At 57.6% G+C, this 18,802-nt stretch overlaps 8 protein-coding genes across 8 annotated transcripts; 4 read left to right on the top strand and 4 right to left on the bottom strand.

Moving 5' to 3' along the window:
• Nucleotides 1–557: 557 nt before the first annotated feature.
• Nucleotides 558–2,143, bottom strand: BO82DRAFT_76363 (DUF202 domain-containing protein). Its single transcript, XM_025641527.1, has 3 exons — nucleotides 1,330–2,143; nucleotides 810–1,093; nucleotides 558–744 (listed from the first exon to the last, which is right to left on the bottom strand). Exons 1-3 carry the CDS (start codon nucleotides 1,700–1,702, stop codon nucleotides 685–687), a joined length of 717 nt encoding a protein of 238 aa, XP_025491833.1. The 5' UTR covers nucleotides 1,703–2,143; the 3' UTR covers nucleotides 558–684.
• On the bottom strand, nucleotides 2,056–2,726 carry BO82DRAFT_402159 (GFA family protein; the record flags this gene model as incomplete). The annotated part of the gene is made up of 5 exons (XM_025639308.1): nucleotides 2,056–2,188; nucleotides 2,249–2,274; nucleotides 2,354–2,463; nucleotides 2,556–2,584; nucleotides 2,644–2,726. The coding sequence occupies 5 exons, from the start codon at nucleotides 2,724–2,726 to the stop codon at nucleotides 2,056–2,058; spliced, it is 381 nt and encodes a 126-aa protein (XP_025491832.1).
• A 1,599-nt stretch (nucleotides 2,727–4,325) lies between these two features.
• Nucleotides 4,326–5,877, top strand: BO82DRAFT_310174 (FAD binding domain-containing protein). The gene is made up of 3 exons (XM_025632370.1): nucleotides 4,326–4,502; nucleotides 4,564–5,393; nucleotides 5,476–5,877. The coding sequence occupies exons 1-3, from the start codon at nucleotides 4,380–4,382 to the stop codon at nucleotides 5,870–5,872; spliced, it is 1,350 nt and encodes a 449-aa protein (XP_025491831.1). The 5' UTR covers nucleotides 4,326–4,379; the 3' UTR covers nucleotides 5,873–5,877.
• A 142-nt stretch (nucleotides 5,878–6,019) lies between these two features.
• Nucleotides 6,020–8,096, top strand: BO82DRAFT_392134 (S-adenosyl-L-methionine-dependent methyltransferase; the record flags this gene model as incomplete). Its single annotated transcript, XM_025638597.1, has 4 exons — nucleotides 6,020–6,752; nucleotides 6,806–7,056; nucleotides 7,117–7,911; nucleotides 8,057–8,096. Exons 1-4 carry the CDS (start codon nucleotides 6,516–6,518, stop codon nucleotides 8,094–8,096), a joined length of 1,323 nt encoding a protein of 440 aa, XP_025491830.1. The 5' UTR covers nucleotides 6,020–6,515.
• A 907-nt stretch (nucleotides 8,097–9,003) lies between these two features.
• Nucleotides 9,004–10,982, top strand: BO82DRAFT_354366 (O-methyltransferase). Its single transcript, XM_025635191.1, has 4 exons — nucleotides 9,004–9,355; nucleotides 9,480–9,612; nucleotides 9,702–9,828; nucleotides 9,902–10,982. Exons 1-4 carry the CDS (start codon nucleotides 9,185–9,187, stop codon nucleotides 10,668–10,670), a joined length of 1,200 nt encoding a protein of 399 aa, XP_025491829.1. The 5' UTR covers nucleotides 9,004–9,184; the 3' UTR covers nucleotides 10,671–10,982.
• Nucleotides 10,983–11,517: 535 nt separating this feature from the next.
• On the bottom strand, nucleotides 11,518–12,861 carry BO82DRAFT_402155 (uncharacterized protein; the record flags this gene model as incomplete). The annotated part of the gene is made up of 4 exons (XM_025639307.1): nucleotides 11,518–11,995; nucleotides 12,062–12,179; nucleotides 12,240–12,627; nucleotides 12,700–12,861. The coding sequence occupies 4 exons, from the start codon at nucleotides 12,859–12,861 to the stop codon at nucleotides 11,518–11,520; spliced, it is 1,146 nt and encodes a 381-aa protein (XP_025491828.1).
• Nucleotides 12,862–14,054: 1,193 nt separating this feature from the next.
• BO82DRAFT_310163 (uncharacterized protein) lies at nucleotides 14,055–16,181 on the bottom strand. The gene is made up of 2 exons (XM_025632369.1): nucleotides 15,778–16,181; nucleotides 14,055–15,699 (listed from the first exon to the last, which is right to left on the bottom strand). Exons 1-2 carry the CDS (start codon nucleotides 15,940–15,942, stop codon nucleotides 14,086–14,088), a joined length of 1,779 nt encoding a protein of 592 aa, XP_025491827.1. The 5' UTR covers nucleotides 15,943–16,181; the 3' UTR covers nucleotides 14,055–14,085.
• A 1,463-nt stretch (nucleotides 16,182–17,644) lies between these two features.
• On the top strand, nucleotides 17,645–18,243 carry BO82DRAFT_354364 (uncharacterized protein; the record flags this gene model as incomplete). Its single annotated transcript, XM_025635190.1, has 1 exon — nucleotides 17,645–18,243. The coding sequence occupies exon 1, from the start codon at nucleotides 17,679–17,681 to the stop codon at nucleotides 18,240–18,242; it is 564 nt and encodes a 187-aa protein (XP_025491826.1). The 5' UTR covers nucleotides 17,645–17,678.
• Nucleotides 18,244–18,802: the final 559 nt, after the last annotated feature.

Below are 18,802 nucleotides of genomic sequence, written 5' to 3'. Positions count from 1 at the left end.
GAAGACACGATGGTTCTGATGCAGTTGGTATGATGGTCTATTGTTCAAGTTGTTCGAAGGCGGACAGAAGATGCTCGGTATCTCCACGCACACTAATCCCCATCGGGTCAGATTCGCTTAGTCAGTCTCCCAATGCTTCGCTACGAAAAGTCCATGGGTTGTGTGATCGACAGCATCCCTCTTCACAGTGCTTTTTCTCCATGGCTGGTTTCAGGGCGATAGTATTGAGTAGGAGCTTCTCAAAGTCAGTGCACTAAGTGTCTGGCAAACATTGGATTTGCGGCCCGAAATCGGAGCTCCCAAGCTACGAGTTCGCAAGTCCGTCACAACCATCGGCTCTGTCTCGGCAGAACGTAGATGGTCTACAATACGGGGCTGGGAAAGAGGAAGATTGTTCGCCGAAGTCTTTCACTCTTCAAGATCTTGTTGAGTGTCAATCGATTCACATAAATCTCAACTCCTTGAGAAAATCTTACACAATCTGAAAACCCAATGGTACATTGTGTAATCCGAGCATTCGTATTCTTGCAAAAATCCGACGTGTTGCGCCGAGAAAATCAACACATAACAACCACTTTTACATACAGCGAGTATAAACCAGAGAATCGGAAACATTACCCAGACGCTTGTGATCATCGCAAGCGACCTGCCAGCAGAGAAGTTCTGGCCGTCAATCATCCTCAGTCACAAATTGTCCAACTGCACCGTAATAACTATCGATACAATAAAAGTCGTGAGAATGATCTAAAGTTCCCAATCATCATATCAGTACCACAATCTGCCAAAAGTTTAGTTTGGGGTGGACTCACCAAGCCGATGAGTATCCCAATCAGATTCAGCTCCCACCCCCCGGCGTACACGGTGCCCAAGGCGACCATATTCTGCTGCTTCCAGAAGCGATACGCGCCCAGGGAAGCGATGAGGATGGCCGCCCCGTAGCAGGTCACGGAGAGCGGCACGCCGACCTCGTAGAACCCCAGCGCCAGATCCGGGGACGCCATGTGCTGGAGGCGGAACAATTGCGCGATCAGCACGCCCTGCATGGCGACCATAACCGAGGTGCGGATATACGCCAAGAAGGTTCGTTCCAATGCTGGTCCAGGATTCCAGATTAGTCGCGTGTGCATCACAATGTTTTACTTGAATGACTGATTGACGGGAATTGGCTATTTGCTGGAGCGTGGGTTGGTGCTGGTGGTGCCATCGCCATGTGGGATTCCGTCATTTTAGCGCGGCGATCATTGAATACGGAGGATTCCATATAACTCCCACAAGCCCAGATAGCTGTACAGTACCAAAGGAACCGAGGAAGAATGCTCTGCTACTCACCAAAATGATCCCGATTACTCCGTTGTGGCACAGTCAGCACCACATGCCGCGTCCAGAAGCGTTCGAGACGCCCCCATGGCCCCTTGCGTGACTCCCGACTGCGCTGAGTGGCCTGGGAGACCGTTCGGAGCGTCCTCACGCGGTATTCCCCGGAGGATATCGAGTCAGTGGAAAAGCCGGCCTCGTCCACGTCTTGGGTCGAAACGTTGCGCAATTCGAATGCATCGCGGTCGCTGTCGTCGTCGCTATGGCTCTCGCGATGGTGTTCGGCCGTGTTGACCGCCGTTTCAGTTGGGGGGGTTTCATTTTCCTCCCGACCTACCACGGTGTGGGAGTGGTTATCTTCGACTTGGGGCTCGCGGACTTGGGCCATTGTGAATGAAGTCTAACGGGATCTGTACGACATGGCCGAGAATTCAGCCAGGGTTGCGTGGGTGAGAAGGGTTCTGCATTATCTGACCACGACGGAGCTCAGAGAGACTCCCGGTCGGAGGGATGATGATGATTGATGGATGATGTGTCACCCAGCCCGGCCTCCCCTCCGATTCCCCGCGTTTTGGCCAAAGCCGGATTTCTTATCTGGGATTTCCCACTCTTATCGTCCGTCACTCATCCATGGTACGTACAGCTACTGCTTAGATGGTGGATCTGGGTTCAATTCTGGTTCCCTGCCCCTGCGCACCCAATTGCTACTCTACAACTTCAATCAACTCAACATAAGCACTATCACAAATGAACCTTCGCCCACGCCTCCTGTTTCTCCTCAAACACCGCCAGACTCGGCGGAGCGATGCTCTCGAACAGCGGCGCCTTCAGGAACGCCTTCCCGGGCTTTCCAGGCGTGAGCGTATACAAAGGGCTATGTTAGATTAGCATGGCTGTGGCTCGCTCCTGTCGATCGTCGCAAGGGTCGACCTACCTCCCACAGTGTGAGCAGAAATGACGCTGCAATCCCGGCATTAGCATCAGCCATGTCAGCCCCTCTCTCCCGCACACACAAAAGAGCAGGTCAACGAAGACATACCGAGATCTTGTGCCCAGAGCGAGTGTTCGGATCCTGATAAACCTTCTTCGCCCCATTGGGATCCTCCACGGTCATGCTATTTTCATCAACGAGATAATTGACCGAGAAGACTTGCAGCAGTCAAGTCAGCACCGGGTTAGCACCGAACACGCAGGCAAGAAGGCAGAAATGCCACGGCAGCTACGCTTTAGGAAAAACTCACGTCCTCCCCCGGCTTTTCTGCAGTTCGTGCTATGCGGCGCGGATCGTTAGCGATACGTACACCCCCCTCTAGTTAGACAGCTCCCTACCAGTGACATAGCACGGAGTTGGCAGGCTGTTGGGGCAAGGTGATGCGCACACTCGCACAGTTGCACTGACCAATATAAGGCATTTCGACAGCGGTTGCAATTCGAGGCCCGTTAACGTTGCTGGAGAAAGTGGAGTTAGCCGGAAGACAAGACTTTATAGGTGCCTCCCCAATCTGCGGCGAGTTATCTGTTGTGGTGGTGTGCGACGGTTTGTTTCGATGGTGGGGACTGCCTCGACTTTCGGCTCATTTCCCTGATGAGGATTTATAAGCGCAAGTCGAAGCACGGGTGCATCTGTGATCTGAGACTCGATGGTTTGGTGTATTCCGCTGGTCGGCCCATATTGGGTGATGACTCGTGCCGAGCCATGAGCCCGCTTGACGGTGCTGCCATATTTGCTTGCTTGCTGTTCTGGAGTGCTGTTAAGACTGAGTAAACTAACGAAACTGAGGGTGGGTTTCCCAGCCGGCCCAGGATTAGGCCCATCGATTCAAACCAAGCAATCGCCATGAGAACATCTCACAGCTTGTGCGACTGCCTGCGCCCAAGGCAACACGTAAATAGATTGTACCGAGTGCTGCTGCACATATTAAATTCGGGGATTCGGCATTTGTTCCGCACACCAGCCCATAGTGACGTCATTGATCGCCGCTGCCACGTTGCATCGAGCAATAGCTGACTAACGTATTTCCCTGCATAGGCAAGGTCATGTGACCCAGCACTCAGAGCGGGTGAACTTGTTGTTGAAAGGCAAGTTAAGTTGTATACGATTGACGTGTGATGCTGAAGTAGCATTAACCATGTCGACCAACCGGGAATTTCGGTCTTGGAAGGAGGTCGGCGCTCTCACGAAGACTCCGCGCAGTACCACCCCGAGGGCAGCCAGAGATCTCCGGCAGGCGGGAATGAAGACAAGGTAACCAAGAGAAACCGTCTCGGGGAGAGATAGTAGATCATGGAAGGTATCTGCAGGTAGCTTCCAATAATTGCTTCGCGTTGCAGGTCAGCTACAGCCCATAGACCGGTAGGGATATCGAAAACAGACTGCTTTATCCTTACATGTCGGGGATGGGGGAGAATTCTGCGCATCCATCTCAGCTGATCACGAAATCAACGAAGAAAGGCATAAGAGAGCATGGGACAACGCCTCTCCCAGGAAAGCAGAATCTGGAACGTGGGCCCGCGAAGTAGGGCAATCTGAGGGATAGTGAGGACTGTACCTTGCAGTGGAAAGAAGTATTGCTGTGCGTGGAGACAACTGAGACGAGACATGCACAGTACAGTTGGTATAAAACCTGGCATAGTGGTGGACTAGCGCGTCGTGGGGCCTTTTCCCTTCCGCTTGCTCGTCCCCGAGTTAAGATGCAAAGTCCGTATAAGACTGGCTCCACCACTGCGTACAGTACAATCTGGGATAAGCGAAGAGCCCAGCCCCGGGGCGGTCAATCCGAAAGAGAAATAAGCCCGAGCTGGGCTACTGAAGTCCGGTCCCGCTGGCTTTGCAACCGATATTGTACCTGTTATACGATCACGAGAGATGGCGGTTTTGGCCCCCCGTGGTCCATCCCACATCTACCGTCAGCCGCCTCGAACGAATTGGACATGGAGCCACTCGTAAAGCCACTGCGCCTCGTGAAGACACAAAACCCCATATGTAAATCGGTCTATATAGAGCGAGAGCGCAGACTCCCCTTCTGACACTCCCCCAGATCTTCTGTCTTCTACCTCCCGTCATCATGCCCCCGAGTATCTCAGTAATCATCGTCGGCGCCGGCCTAGGCGGACTCGCCACGGCCATTGGGCTGCGCCGCGCCGGCCATCAGGTCACCGTGCTGGAGAAGGCTCCCGCTTTAGGAGAGGTTTGCTCTTCCTCCCCTCCCCCGTCTTCACCAACAGGGCCTGTCTAACGGTGGCCTGCAGATTGGAGCCGGGATCAAGGTCCCTCCGAACTCAGGCCGGGTCTTCCGCGAATGGGGGCTTCTGGACGCGCTGGAGAAGATCTGCATCTGTCCGCAGGAGAACAAGATGCGGTCGTACCGCGACGGGGAGGTTCTATCGACGATGCCGCTGGGGCGGAAGAGCATGGTGGAGCAGTACAACATCCCCTACTACGTGGTGCACCGGGTGGACCTGCACCACCTACTGGCGGAGGCGGCCCAGCGGGAGGGAGCGGTGATCGAGCTGGGGGTGGAGGTGACGGGGGTGCGCGGCACGCCGGAGCAGGCCTTCGTGCAGGTGGTTGCCACCGGCACTGGGGGGTTGGTGGAGGAGCGGGCGGCGGACCTGGTGCTGGGCGCGGACGGGGAGCGGTCGCGCGTGCGCACCTCGCTGCTGGGCCACGAGTTCCCCTGGCGCGACAGCGGCGACCACGTCTTCCGCGCCACCGTGCCCCTGACAGCCCTGGAAGCCGACGAGCCGCTGCGCGCGCTGACCCGCGGCATCAACTGGTGGGTTGGGCCCCGCGGCAACGCGCTGACCTACCCGCTCAAGCGCGGCGGCCTGCTGAACATCGTCCTCACCCACGTCCATCCCCCGGATGCCTCCGTCCAATTCGCCCCGCAGCCCATCGCCAAGGAGGCCGTGGCCGCTGAGTTTGCTGGCTGGGACCCCTTGTTCCATCGTCTGTTGGACCTGACCACCACCTGTGCGCGTTGGACCCTGCTGCACACCGATATGCCGTCCCAGTGGACGGGCGAGACGGGCAACATCGCCTTGCTGGGGGATGCTGCACACGCAGTCTTACCATACCTGTGAGTTGACCTCTAGCCTCCGCAACGAGGCTATCTCGCGGGGAAGAAAGCAGCTAACCACAAACCCCCCACCCCCACGCAGCGCGCAAGGCGCAGCACTGGCCTTCGAGGACGCCGCCGCGCTGAGCGTCCTCTTCGGCGCGATGCAAGACAAGGCGCAAATCCCCGATCTGCTGACCATCTTCGAGGCTATCCGCCAGCCGCGGGCGCGGGAGATGCGCCGCCGCGTCGGGATGGCGCGCGATCTCTGGTCCATGCCCGACGGGCCTCAGCAGCGCGAGCGGGACCGCCAGCTGCGGGAGCACGAGCACGACCCCTACGACGGATACCCGAACGTGCTGGCGGATCCGGCCCTCACGCGGTGGATGTTCGGCTACGATGCGTTTGAGGAGGCGCGCGAGGCGTGGCGCAAGTTTGCGAGGGGCCAGTTTCCCAGGACCCGCGGGACGTGGCAGTTGAACCGGGAGAGCCGGGATTAGATGCTGTATGATTATGATTAGGGTAATACCAATAGCTATTCGGATATGACTCTGCGCTTGGGATTCTAGTTCCTTCTTTGAGAAGAAAGAAGAATCTGAGACTCTGTAGACCGGAGAAAGGCTGATAGATTAACACAGTCAGACTTGCTTGTGGTTAGTGATATCTTGGCCAGAGCAGTCTGGTAGAAAGAACTATCTTGGGCCGTTTTCTGGGGCCAAAAACGGATGCCAGTCAGTCCGCGTGAATGGCCCCATGCACTACTACTCGTGCAACCCTGCTGATGGGCCGTCATGCTATCTTCATCATGGTCGGTGCATTGGACTAGCAAGCTACTAGCTCCCATGCCACGCGACGCTGATAACGTCTCAGGAACAATTGGCGGAAACGTGCGGAAAACGTGCCAAGAATACGACAGGACATGGACTCTCACCAGCCGGTCGTGAAACATGCTACGAGGATAATACGCCTAGTCGATATCACTCTGAACGATGGATGGGAATAGGGTACAGCCGGATGACGGAACTTCCTAGCACTGTCCGCACAGGCCAGCTCGGTCATGTGTGCACACGGTCCCCCTGGCGTATATTAAAGCAGCGGGGATTGCATCAGATGGAACAGTAACCCCTAGCACCAAATCAAGCCATGTCTACAACCGAGACGCAGACGATCCTCGCCAGGCACACGGCGTTGAGCCAACAGGTGCCGGATGATCCAGCCGTGTCTACGACCGAAACACAGGCCCTCCTCGCCGGTCTCGCGGCGTTACGCCAGCAGGTGCCTGAGGATGATGACCTTCGCCGGCAGCTGTCCCATGCGCTGTCGCAGGCCCTGGTGGCAGTCGAACGACCATTGGAGACCGTCCACCGGATCTCTTTTGCCGTAGGTGCTGCTGCCCTTCAGGATCACTTTCGTTGACGCTAACACCCACACAGCCCCTGCAATTGACGATGACCAAGGTCGCCATCGATCTGAACCTCTTCGAGATCCTCGTTGCGAAAGACGAGCCGATGAGCCTGGCGGAGCTGACCCAGGCCACCGGCGCAGACCCTGTGCTGATCGCGCGCATCCTTCGCTATCTGGTCGCCTTCCACCTGCTCGCTGAAACCGGAGTCGACCGGTTCCAGGCCACCGCAGTGACCCGAGCCCTCACCGTGCCGGGGTTTGCAGCCGGGATCAAGCACCAGTCAGTTCTGGCCCCGCCATCTCGTGTCTGCACGACTCACGACTAATCCACTTTCCACAGTTTCGAGGTGCAACTGCCCGCCTGGGGGGCCCTTCCGGCCTTCCTCGCAGCAACCAACTACCAGAACCCCTCCGATCGGGAGCGCACGGCATTCCAGCAGGCCCACCAGACCGACCAGACGGTCTTCGCCTGGTTCATGGGCGGCAGCGCCCCACCGCGGTTGTTCGAGGAATTCAGTCTGTGGATGAGCGCCCAGCGCGTGGGGCAGCCCATCTGGCTGGACGTGTTCCCACTGGAGCGATTGCTTACTTCTGCCCCTAAAACAATGGCCACGACCACCACAGCCCCCACTACAGCAGCAGCAGCCGCAGCAGCAGCAGCAGCATCGGCATCGCCGTCTCCTCTCCCACCCCTCTTCGTCGACGTTGGGGGCGGCGTCGGCCACCAGTGCGTGGAACTGCTGAAGCGGCTGCCCCAATGGCACGGCCGCGTGGTGCTGGAGGACCTGGCCCCCGTGGTGGCCCAGGCGCTCCCGCACGCCGGGTTCGAGCGACGGGCGCACGACTTCTGGACCCCGCAGCCGGTGGTTGGGGCGGGATTCTACTACCTGCGCAACGTGCTGCATGACTACCCGGACGAGCAGTGCGTGCGGCTGCTGGGGCTGCAGCGGGCGGCGATGGGGGCGGGGTCGGTGGTGCTGGTGGACGAGATCGTCTGCCCGGCTTGCGGGGCGGGCCCCGCCGTGGTGGATATGGACATCACCCTGATGGCGTGCCTGGCGGCGCAGGAGCGCACGCTGGCGCACTGGACCCGGCTGTTCCGGGCGGCGGGGCTGGCGCTGGTGGAGGTCGTGCCGTATGTCACGGAGGGGGGGCATAGTGTGATGGTGTTGGAGCGGTTGGGGGAGGGGGAGGGGGAGGGGGAGGGGATTTAGGGCAAGTCGTATCTTGCGTTTTCGGCTGACTGTCTGTATCTACTCGTATATGTACGATACATACAGTACTGCTTATGATGCGTGGGCCAGCCTTGATGTTACATGAATACAGTCATCATTAATACAATACACCAACAAGTTGCCTTATACAATGGCTGTATCCATACCATACCGTCCTCCACCCGAAGGAACCGAGCACAGCGAAGGATGCATCCTCCCGTAACACAACAGCTGGAATGCAAAGGATTTCCCCGAAGCTTAGCATTTGTCGCTACACAATTGGATCCAACTTGGCCGTTGCGATCCGCATCTCAGACACACAGACGTACTTCCAAACTTCCCCTCCAGCCTTAACATCCATCTACACATCCTACCACCCGTATTTCCGTCCAAAAGACCGGTCAGGATGACTTTAGTGCTTACGGACCTTTCCCCATTCACCTAGCACGGCACTAGGGACCGCCTAGGGCTTATCTTCTCCCCTGCATTTCCCCCAATGGCACGGCCGATTCCTGTGGCACGACTCAGCTCGCACCCGACATTGCTGATTCTATTCTGTGCGGTCGTGTCGTTCTTACCGGTGCAGATGGTTTCTTACATGAACAGAGAAAGAAACCGTGTGCCCCCGTCGACATTGAACGAAGACCCGGGAAACGGCCCCTTTTCGCCTCTGCATTAGTGCTGACCGGTGTCACCGCCTCGATATGCTGAACACAGAGAGACGAAGGCCTAGCGTTACATCGTAGCGCTAACAGGACACTATTCTGGCTAGGTATTGTACATTGCCGTAGGACTCAGTGATTGTCTTTGCTCTTCCTGCCCAATGGAATCACTCAATTGGGAAAAGCGCGCATCGCTTTTTTTTGTGCACTGTGTACAGAGTATGATGGAACCCTCCTCCCCCACCGGGCGCGAACAAGCCCCGCGGCAGGGGTGGATCAACCCATTTTAGTTCTTGGGTACAGTACAGTTAGTACCTTAGGATCCATGCCATCGACATAGCTAGCTAGCCAGCGCTGAACGTGAAAACCACTGTGTAAATCCGCTGAGATCGAAGCCCGTATAAAACGTTCCCCTCCAGCCAGATGATTTAACCCATCCCATCCCATCCCCACTCCCTGTCACTCTCAAGCCCCCTCCGCCCTCTCACCTCTCTATTCTCCATCCCACCCCACACCTCCAATCACAATCACAATGGCCGACACCGTCGCCGAAGTAACCGCCGCCGTCACCGCCGCGCTGGCCAAGCTGTCCCCGACCGACGAGATCCCCGACGCGGCGCGCTTCGGCCTCATCGATGCCTTGGAGAAGCTCAAGGCGGCAGTCGAGCCGCCCATCGCGACGGTGCTGAATATTTGCTGGGCGGTATGTTTGACTTCCCTTCTCCCCCGAAGAAAAAAAAAAAAAAAAACACAAAAAAAAACACAAAACAAACCACACACTGGAGTGATGCTGAAGTGAATTGCTAACGCGTCCAAACTGGTGGCAGGCCCACCCCCTCATCGCCCTCCGCATCGCCATCGGCATGGGCATCTTCGACGCCTTCGCCGCCGCCGGCCCGGGCGCGGAGTTGACAGCCGACGAGCTGAACGAGAAGACGAAGGGCGATAAGGATATGTTGGGTGAGCTTCCCCCTTTTCCCCAGAGGACGTTAGCGCTATCCGAGGTCGGTCCAGTGCGCTAATCTTGGGGTTGGGATGGGATGGGACAGTCCGCATCATGCGCCTGCTGAGCGCCAACCGGCTGTTCACGGAGACGGCGGCGGAGAAGTACCAGGCGCAGCCATTTGCGCTGGCGTTCGCGACGGGGGCGCCGCCGAGCGAGGTGATCAAGAACTTGTACGTGCACACTTACCCCCGGGGGGACATCTACGAGGGGAGTGGAAGCGGTGCTGACGGAGCGACAAACCAGCCACATGATCCTGCGCGCGACGGCGTACACGCACGAGTTCCTGGCCGCCCGGGACTACACGAGCCCCGAGGACGCGTACGAGACGCCCTTCCAGCTGGCGTACAACACGCCGCTGCACCACTTCGAGTGGCTGGGCACGAACGCGGAGGAGCAGCATGCCTTCAACGTGGTGATGGAGACGAGCAACCGCGCCGTCGAGGGGGCGCAGTGGTACGACTTCTACCCATGGGCGGAGCGGCTGGCTACGCCTGACGACGCAGAGCGGGTGTTGCTGGTGGACATCGGCGGCGGCAAGGGCCACGACCTGCAGCGGTTCCAGCAGTCCCAAAACCCGGGGCGCAAGCTGGTGCTGCAGGATCTGCCCAGCGTGATCGCCGATATCTCGGGCCCCCTGGGCGGGCAGATCGAGGCGCTCGGGTCCAGCATGTTCGACGCGCAGCCCGTCCGCGGCGCCAAGGCGTACTACCTGCGCACTGTGCTGCACGACTGGCCCGACAAGCAGGCCCTGCAGGCCCTGGCCCGCGTCCGGGAGGCCATGGCCCCGGATTCGGTCCTGTTGATCAACGAGAACACCATCCCCGAGACGGGCGTGCCTCGCTTCAATGCTAGTGTCGATCTCATCATGTTGTCCATGTTCTCGTCGCTGGAGCGCACGGATAAGCAGTGGCTGAGTCTGTTGGAGCGCGCCGGCTTCAAGGTCGTCAAGGTGTGGCGGGCCGAGAACCAGGGTACCGGGTCGAATGCGCTGTTTGAGGCGGTGCCGGTTTGAGAGTGTATGGGTAGTTGGTTCGAGAGCTGGGATACCTTGGATTCAGTTGTACAGGACGAATATATTTGTTTAAGCCTTGGTGCCGGCTGCTTGCAAAGTAGGCTTGATGCTGGGTATTTGTAATATCTATGTATGGTCTTATCCTTCAAGGTCTGCTGCGATCAGGCGGGAGTCCAATCCTCAAGACCATTCAGAATGTTAGAAACCAGGCGGAAGGTAATTGGACGAGGTACTCCCCTATGGTGCACTGCATCAGCAGTAGATATGGCAGTGACAAGATGCTATCCAGAAAAGATAAAGAATGAAGTCAGGAACCAAAGAGAGAGGGAGGGAGAGAGTGTGTGTGTGGGAACCACGTCAACTGCGCAGAAGCAGTGAAGTCCAGAAGATAGCCCGACACAGGGGAACTAGCCAGTAGCAGACCAAAGCAGTGCTCTAGAGATAATTACTACATAGCTGGTTCACGGTAACTTAACTCTCCCACAGGAACGAATGCCAGTTCGCAATGCGGCGAGCGGGGCTAAACAACCCAACCCGACTTCCTCGTATCTCCCCACCCGGGTACTCTTATCAGTAGCGAGTCACCTTTATGCTATGTATATTGGAGGTTACTGTCGTCTCTAACCAACTCCACCATCCACAAACAAAGTGCATATCCAATACCTATATACAATAATATTATACACCGATGCCCATATTAGCCAACACTAACGACTATACAACGAACGAAGAAAGAAACAGTGGTATAATCAACAATCCAACAAGACCAGCATCCTCATCCACCCTTTCCCCCCTTCCCACCCCCTCAATAACACAAAAAAGAGAAGAAAAAAAAAAAAAAGGAAATTCAAACCGGACTTTCCACACTCGTCTCCGACTGCCTCGGTGATCCCCGCTCCCTGGAAGTCTGCGTGATCAGCACGGTCTGCTGAATATTATTCTTCGCCGCCCCGCCCTTGCCGCCATGGACAATCAGATTGACCCCGTCATCCGCCCCGCGCCCACTGATTCTCTTGGCGGCGTGCTTGTGGTGACTCTTCTGGGCGCGCACGGAGGTCTTGACGAAGCCGATCCGGTACGAGCCCGTCGACCCGGACCCCGTGCCCGTGTAGTTGCTGCTGCTGTGGTTGCTGGAGGGGCGGATGGGTTGCCCTTTGACCAAAAAATCCCAGATCGGCTTGGAGGGCGGGATGCATGCGGCGATGATTACCAGGGGGATCTCGAGGAAGGCCCATAGGTAGAGTGCGTAGCCGTCCCAGGTGGGGTCGGTGCCGCCGGTGGCGGGGATGAATTCGCTGGTTTTGATGCAAGCGCATACTCCTGCTCTTTGGGGGGTTAGTTCTGGTTGAGAAGGGGGGGGGTGTGGGGGGGAAGGGAAGGGGGGCACTTACACGATACCTAAACTGAGGATGCAGAATAGAACGATGCGTTTGCGCAGGCTAACCTTTAGGTCGACAATGAAGCTCAGCGGGAGCAGGGCGAGGACGAAGTCTAGGTATGCGCCAAAGGCTGTTCCTGGGTTAGCTCTACACGAAGGCTGATGGAAGGCGGGTTGGAGGGGGAGCTGACCTGACTGCAACATGGTGATGTCCGTGTTAATCCGCGCATCCAAACATGTGGCCTGCCCCGAGGTGCGCAGGCTCATGTCCCACAGCGCCTGGACGGGCTTGCACTGGCCGATCAGTATGCACAGGCTCAGCACGGTGAGGCAGAAGTACAGCACGATGTGCACGGTCAGGAACCAGCGGCGCCACTTGGAGGTGCGGCCCGAGATGCGCATGATGAACAGGGCCACGCTGATCTTGCCGCACATCGCCGACAGCGCCGCCGGGAACTGGTTGATGATCTGCATCTTCCCGATGTACAGGATCTCCTCCGCGCTGAGGTAGGCCACATGGCGCGCCCCGCCGCGCAGCTCCATCGCCGTGCTCATCGCCGTCGCCGCCGTGTAGAGCATCTGTGGTTTCCCGTAGTCAGTCAGTCGATTCTTGTATCTCGGGGTATGCTGGCTGCGCTGGCAGCGACTTACCCAGGCCACCAGGATCGTCCAATCGTCATACCCCAGGTCTTTTCGCATGCCCCGGCAGTAGAAGCGGGTCACGACCAAGCCCACCGTGAAAGGGAAGGGGATCCAGAAGCAGAGTAGCAGGCTCACAGCCCGGTTCTCGTCGGGAGGCAGAGCCGCTGACATGGCGATGCGTGGGTTTCCTTCGCGCTGCGGAGGAATTGGAGACGCAGAGGCTGCAGGCTGCGCCGGTTGGGAAGATCAGCGTGAGGCAGGGAATGCAGGGTGGGAGGGGAGGGGAGAGCCGGAGGGGGAGGGGGTAAGCCAGGCGCATACACTTATAGCGGCGTTGCCACGACGTGTCGATGAACAGCATTGTTGCAGGGCGCAGTCAGGCCCGTCATCCCATATCAACCAACTGCAGGGAACCACTCAGAAAGGCGATGGGTGCATTTTGGCCCTCCGGTGCTCTGCGCTACCTGGATAGCTGCTGCAATGGTGGTTGGGGTCCATTCGGTGGCGGTCGGCCTGAGGCTGCCTGCCCCATCTGGCACCAACCGAGATGTGGGTGGGGAGCTGTTGGCCACCGGGGCGGATTGGTGTCCTCGCGTATGGCTCCTGGCCTTAGTGAGTGAGTGAGTGGTTGTGAGTAAAGACGGTAGTTTCCATAGCTTACTGAGTTATAGCTGACTATAGCTGACAATTACCCAGGCCGACGGGAGGGGGTGTTCACGCATCCAGTGCCAAACCTGCATGATGTCGAAACGTGCAGTATCTGCGGTACGTGGGTCTCGCGTCCAGAATGTCAAGATGCAGAACCCCGCTTTGGATTGGGGGTGAGGAAAAACAAGCGTGTTGTCTGTGCGAGAACTGAGTGGCTTGACTCTTGGGATTCGGCCCCATATTTGAGTCCCGAACTAGGGCTATCTCCGGGGGATTCCAGCCCCCGCCCGTTCAACGGCGATGCTGCTCAGTGTTTTACCACTGCTGGATTCAATACAGTCAATTCCATGTTCGCCCAAAGGTAACTAATATCCTTATTTATTCATTTAAGCAGAATCCATTGATTGGCCCGAGTTGAGTACAAGCACCTCACACCACAGTCGCCAGGGCCATGTTTTGTTTGATTTGTCAACCATCAATCAGCCCTTCGTCCCGCCCCACCAATGCAGCCCCCATGCACTGCATAAGCAGTAGTAAGGACAGTACAGTACCACGATGTATGGAGTATGGAGCCATGTATGTATGCATATAGACTGTACTTGTATTATTATCGTACTGTACACTCACTCATCAGGTACTCTTATCTAGTGATTGATGCCGTTATCGACCAGACCCGTCTTTTTGGCCCCCCCCCCCCCCCCCCCCCCCCTCTGCTTCTCTTCTCTTCTCTTCCCCGAATTCCTTCATTTACACCCCCGAGTCGATCTCATCCACAAACTCATGCCCACTAAAATAAGCCCAGTCGCGACACGTCTGGGCCATGCTCTTGGGAATCTGCAGGTCCTGGATCGCATCCGGCTGCTCCACCACGTTGATCAGCAAGCCCGCACTTACGTGGAAGGACATGTGGCAATGCAGCGGCCAGGTGCCCGGGTTGTTGAGCTGCCACTCCAGGACCAGGTAGGCGGGGTCCTCAGGGTTGCCGGGCTGGAGGATCTGCGTGTCGCGGCTCTGGGGGTTGGTCGGGTTGGTGATGGTGCCGTCCCACGTACCGCGGCCCTCGGCCAGCACCCAGAAGTTGTGGCCGTGCAGGTGCATGGGGTGCTGCATGGCGAAGACGTTGTAAATCACCAGGCGGACGGAAGCGTTCGCCCCGAAGTTGTAGATGTTCAGGTCCGGACTCTCCGGGTAGGAGAAGTTGCCGTTGCGGCCCAGCAGCAGCAGCGGCGTGTTGTAGTTGGCGCGGAAGGTCGAGTTGTTCACGAAGAAGAGGTAGTTCCCCGAGGCGTTGACCCCCATCGTCACCTCGAGCGTCTCCGTGAGGGCTGGTGTGGCCGGCGGCGTCTGCGCGTAGTACGGCACCGTCGTGTTCAGCGGGTCGTTGCGGCAGTTGTTGCTCTCCCACGTCGCGGTCGACTCGCTGGTTGGGAGTGCATTGGGATTCGCCTGCTCGTAGTAGATCGCCGCCTGCACAGTTTCGTAGGTGGCGGTGTTGTTCAGGCAGTACATGTCCAGCGTGGCGCGCATCCAGTACGCGTCCGTCGGCTGGCCAGTGGCTTCCACGATGACATCGGTCCGCTGGCCCACGCCCAGCGTCACGACCTCGGTGGTATACGGCTGCACCGGCACGAAGTCGTTAGCGATTACCGTCATCGTGTGCCCGTCGATGCTGAACTTCTGGTTGGCGTTGGCCCCGGTGTTCAGCAGCCGCAGCCGGTGCTTCTTGCCGGAGGTGAAGTTGAACCGCGCGTAGCCCGTCCCCGTGCCACTGGCCCCGTGGCCGTTGATCAGGTTGTTGTCCACATTGGGGAAGCTGGGCGGGATGGAGAGGATCTCCTGGAGCACGGAGTAGTAGTCGAGGTAGGTGTAGTCCGCGATCATCACCGGGCCCACGTCCAGGTCGTACTCGGCCCCGGGCTGCACCGGTCCGTGAATGATCATCGGCCCGTAGGCGCCGTCGGTGTACTGGGCACTGAAGTGGGAGTGGTACCAGCTCGTGCCGTACTGATCGGCTTGGAAGCGGTAGGTGAAGCTACCCCCGGGGATGATGGGACACTGGGTGACCCCCGGCACTCCGTCCTCCCACGGTGTCTTCTTCTGCGTCAATCCGTGCCAATGCAGGGTCGTGCCTTCTTCGTCGTCGTAGATCTCGTTGCGCACCGTCACCTCGATCATATCGCCCCAGTTGGCCTCGATCATGGGACCGGGGAACTGCCCATTGATCAAGATGGCATCTTTCGAGACTCCGTCCGGCGCCACAGTCCCCCGCGCGATAGTGAGGTTGTAGTGCCGTGTTACGCCCGTGTTAGGAGGGTCGCCTGAGGGAGATACATCTGACCAGGGCGCGGTGGTGGGACAGGTCTGGTCAATTGTTAGACGGTCTGAATCCAAGCGTGGATATTTCCGCTGATGAAGGGGGCGGAAACAATGAGGACATACCTTGTCTTTGCGCCACGCAGGGAGATTTCGGGTCGGAAGAAGGCCATAAGGATATCGCGCGACTGAGGAGGAAGTCGAGGTCTGAGACGAGGCAACAGCAGCAGCAGCCGCCGTCACCGTCGCAGTCCCGGCGACGAGTCCCAACGATTTCCAACTGAACAACATCTTTAGTCGAGGAAAATGAGAAAGGTGAACTGGATGAAGCACAACATCATTGACCGCGTGGGGTGCTTTTAGGGCACATTTATATCTTCACCGGGCGACCTTTTTTTTTCTCCCATGGTGTGGGCTATCGCACGACACGCTGCAAACTCTGGTCTCCAGGTTCTACTGGGGGATCAATCCTTCGAATCCACCCAGTAACCCTCATATTCATTAGGAGTCATCCATAATAATCAGCAGAGGTCTTTAGAATGCCTGCTCACTTCATGGGTAGTTTCGTAGTTAGTGTCTCGCCCCCACGCAGTAGCCTGACGCAGTCAGACAATAGTTATGTAAACATAGCCTCAACTTCGGTCGAACCGAGAGGCTAAGCGCCAGCCATGCCCCTTAGCGACAATTGCCCGAGATCAGGCTTTATATTAATCCGGTCACACGTGGAGACTAAAGGGTCCGTCCAGAATCGATCTAAAATCTGACGTATGTGTATGTAACGCTGCGAAGCGCTTTCTCTGCTGCCATTCTAAACGTACCGCCGGTTCCCGGGCGGTTCCGGATCGCTGCAGACTTATTTCGTTAGGGTTAGAGCCAAATTGGTACTGTTCGTACTGCTGTTCGTACTGCTGTTCGTATTGCTATTCATGCATTGACAGGTGGAACTTACGATGGCAGTGGTAGTAAGCAGGCGGGCCTTCAGAAGCACGTTACGACCTCTCGTCATAGTCAGCATCAACTATCCAATGAACCCTGTGTCGTTGATTGGACTCTGCTCCCTTCTATCACTCTATCAGTCTATCTACCTCGTGTCGGTTTTTCAATCGTCGCTTCCAGGGCTGTATGAGTGACCAGGATATTGGTTTCTGAAATTTAGCCCCCAAACCGGCCTCAACACACCCTCACCCCGCATCTTGTCTGATCAGAGAAGACTATGCATTGACCATACAGTACCTATGCTGAGCCGAGATGCCGTGACTGTGCCCGTGGCTTCTGGTGAGGAGGCTCGTTTGCTGGAGAGCTGTTTCCTGCTGCCCAGGTTGACGGGCGACCAGCTTACTGGCTTCTCCATTGACATCTGAAGACGAACATCCCGCATTCAGGGTATATAACTGACGTTCAGCCCCCGGAGAAGCCATGAAGAACGGGCTAATTGACTGATTCAACTCGGACAGATCTTATTCCATCATCTTTCATCCTCTCTCTCTCTCTTCCTCTCATCCCCTCGTTGCCCACCTTCACCAAAGAGCAGAACAATGCCAGTGCCAACCAAGGCAAGCAACGGTGGCGCGCCACCCACCCTGCCCAAGGGTCCTCCTGCCCCAAGAGCCCAGGACCAGCCGCTCAGCTTGACCAGCCCGGCCAGCTGGATCCCATACCTCCAGCTGATGCGCCTCGACCGGCCGGCGGGGTTCATCGGCTTCTACATGCCCTCGATCCTCGGGCTGGTGTACGCAGCGAGCCTCGCGGGGCCCGGGACGGTGCCGCTGCGGCAGCTCCTCACACAGAGCATCTTCTGGCTGGTGGCCAACATCCTCATCCGCGGGGCGGCCTGCACGTGGAACGACAACATCGACCAGGAATACGACCGCCAGGTTGACCGGTGCCGGGGGCGGCCGATCGCGCGCGGGGCAGTCTCGACGCAGCAGGCGCACGTCTTCCTGGCGCTGCAGCTGGCGCTCCTGGGACAGCTTTTCCATACTCTCCTACCCAAGCAGAACCCGAGCGCCGCCTACGCCGCCGCCGCGATGGGCGCCCTCTACGCCCTCTACCCCTTCTGCAAGCGCTTCACCCACTACCCGCAGGCCATCCTCGGCGTCCCCCTGGCCCTGGCCATCGTCCTGTCTGCCTACTCGCTGGTCGGTGACGATGACGCCCAAAGCAAGGGAGACCCCTTCCGCGACCGTCCCACCACCGCCGCTACCCTCGCCCTCGCCCTCGCCGAGATCCTCTGGACCATGATCTACGACACCGTCTATGCCCACCAGGACCTGCAAGACGACGTCCGTGCCGGCGTCAAGTCCATGGCCGTCCGCTTCCGGCACTCCACCAAGCCACTGTGCGCCGCGTTGGCGCTGGGCCAGGTCGCCTTGCTCGCCCTCGCCGGCGTCTGGGCCCAGATGCCCCCCGTGTACTTTGTCGTCGGCGTCGCGGGGTCTGCGGTTGCGCTGGTCGTCATGCTCGTTTCGGTCGATCTGTCTGTGCCCGCTAGCTGCGCCCGCTGGTTCAAGTTGGGCTTCTGTTTTGTGGGCGGGTGCATGAATAGCGGGTTCTTCGCGGCCTATCTGGTGAGCTGGTTTGGCTGGGCGTGAGGGGGGTGTGGTATGTGTAGTGTTGGTTATGGGGTGTAGAGAGGAGGCGAAGATCTTCAAGGGAGGCTTTTTGTTTTGTCTCTGCGTTTGAAGGGGAGAGGAGGGATGCAATGCGGTGCTGTCGGAGTTTAGAGAAGTGACGTAGAACTACGGTGACAATGAGAAGCAAGGGTCAAGCTGGGTGAGGACTGAATAGGTGTACCTATCAGACAGCACCCAATGCATGCCTTCTGGCTCTGTATATAGCTAATGCGAATGCAATAAAGCGAAGTGGGGGTTAAAGATGTCGTCTAACCTGAGACTCTCGACATACTCCGTTCCTGGTTGATAGTGCCGTAGAGGACACGAACGAGTAGCCAAACCGGCGTCCCATGCGAACATCACCATGCAGCATCATACAAAGTAAAAAAAAACTGACAAAATGTGACATTCACCTCCAGGGTTTTGTAAATTTGAGTGTAGCACAGACTGTCACGGCTGCTCTGATCTATATGGTGGGCGTGGGCTCGGAACTCCGTTATGCCGATGCCGATGCCGATTCCGAACCTCAGCGTCACCCA

This window comes from Aspergillus uvarum (assembly GCF_003184745.1).
Source record: "Aspergillus uvarum CBS 121591 unplaced genomic scaffold BO82scaffold_27, whole genome shotgun sequence".
NCBI lineage: Eukaryota > Fungi > Ascomycota > Eurotiomycetes > Eurotiales > Aspergillaceae > Aspergillus > Aspergillus uvarum.
Note: the sequence above shows the minus strand (reverse complement) of the source record. Positions and strands in the feature narration are given on the sequence as shown.

Coding starts and splice junctions, on each gene's coding strand:
- BO82DRAFT_310174 (XM_025632370.1), top strand. CDS start 4,380: ATGCCCCCGAGTATCTCAGTAATCATCGTCGGCGCCGGCCTAGGCGGA. Junction 4,503..4,563: donor AGGCTCCCGCTTTAGGAGAG/GTTTGCTCTTCC, acceptor GGTGGCCTGCAG/ATTGGAGCCGGGATCAAGGT. Junction 5,394..5,475: donor CACGCAGTCTTACCATACCT/GTGAGTTGACCT, acceptor ACCCCCACGCAG/CGCGCAAGGCGCAGCACTGG.
- BO82DRAFT_76363 (XM_025641527.1), bottom strand. CDS start 1,702: ATGGCCCAAGTCCGCGAGCCCCAAGTCGAAGATAACCACTCCCACACC. Junction 1,094..1,329: donor GAGTAATCGGGATCATTTTG/GTGAGTAGCAGA, acceptor ATCCTGGACCAG/CATTGGAACGAACCTTCTTG. Junction 745..809: donor TTGGGATACTCATCGGCTTG/GTGAGTCCACCC, acceptor TGGGAACTTTAG/ATCATTCTCACGACTTTTAT.
- BO82DRAFT_354366 (XM_025635191.1), top strand. CDS start 9,185: ATGGCCGACACCGTCGCCGAAGTAACCGCCGCCGTCACCGCCGCGCTG. Junction 9,356..9,479: donor TGCTGAATATTTGCTGGGCG/GTATGTTTGACT, acceptor AACTGGTGGCAG/GCCCACCCCCTCATCGCCCT. Junction 9,613..9,701: donor GGGCGATAAGGATATGTTGG/GTGAGCTTCCCC, acceptor GGGATGGGACAG/TCCGCATCATGCGCCTGCTG.
- BO82DRAFT_310163 (XM_025632369.1), bottom strand. CDS start 15,942: ATGTTGTTCAGTTGGAAATCGTTGGGACTCGTCGCCGGGACTGCGACG. Junction 15,700..15,777: donor CTGCGTGGCGCAAAGACAAG/GTATGTCCTCAT, acceptor ACAATTGACCAG/ACCTGTCCCACCACCGCGCC.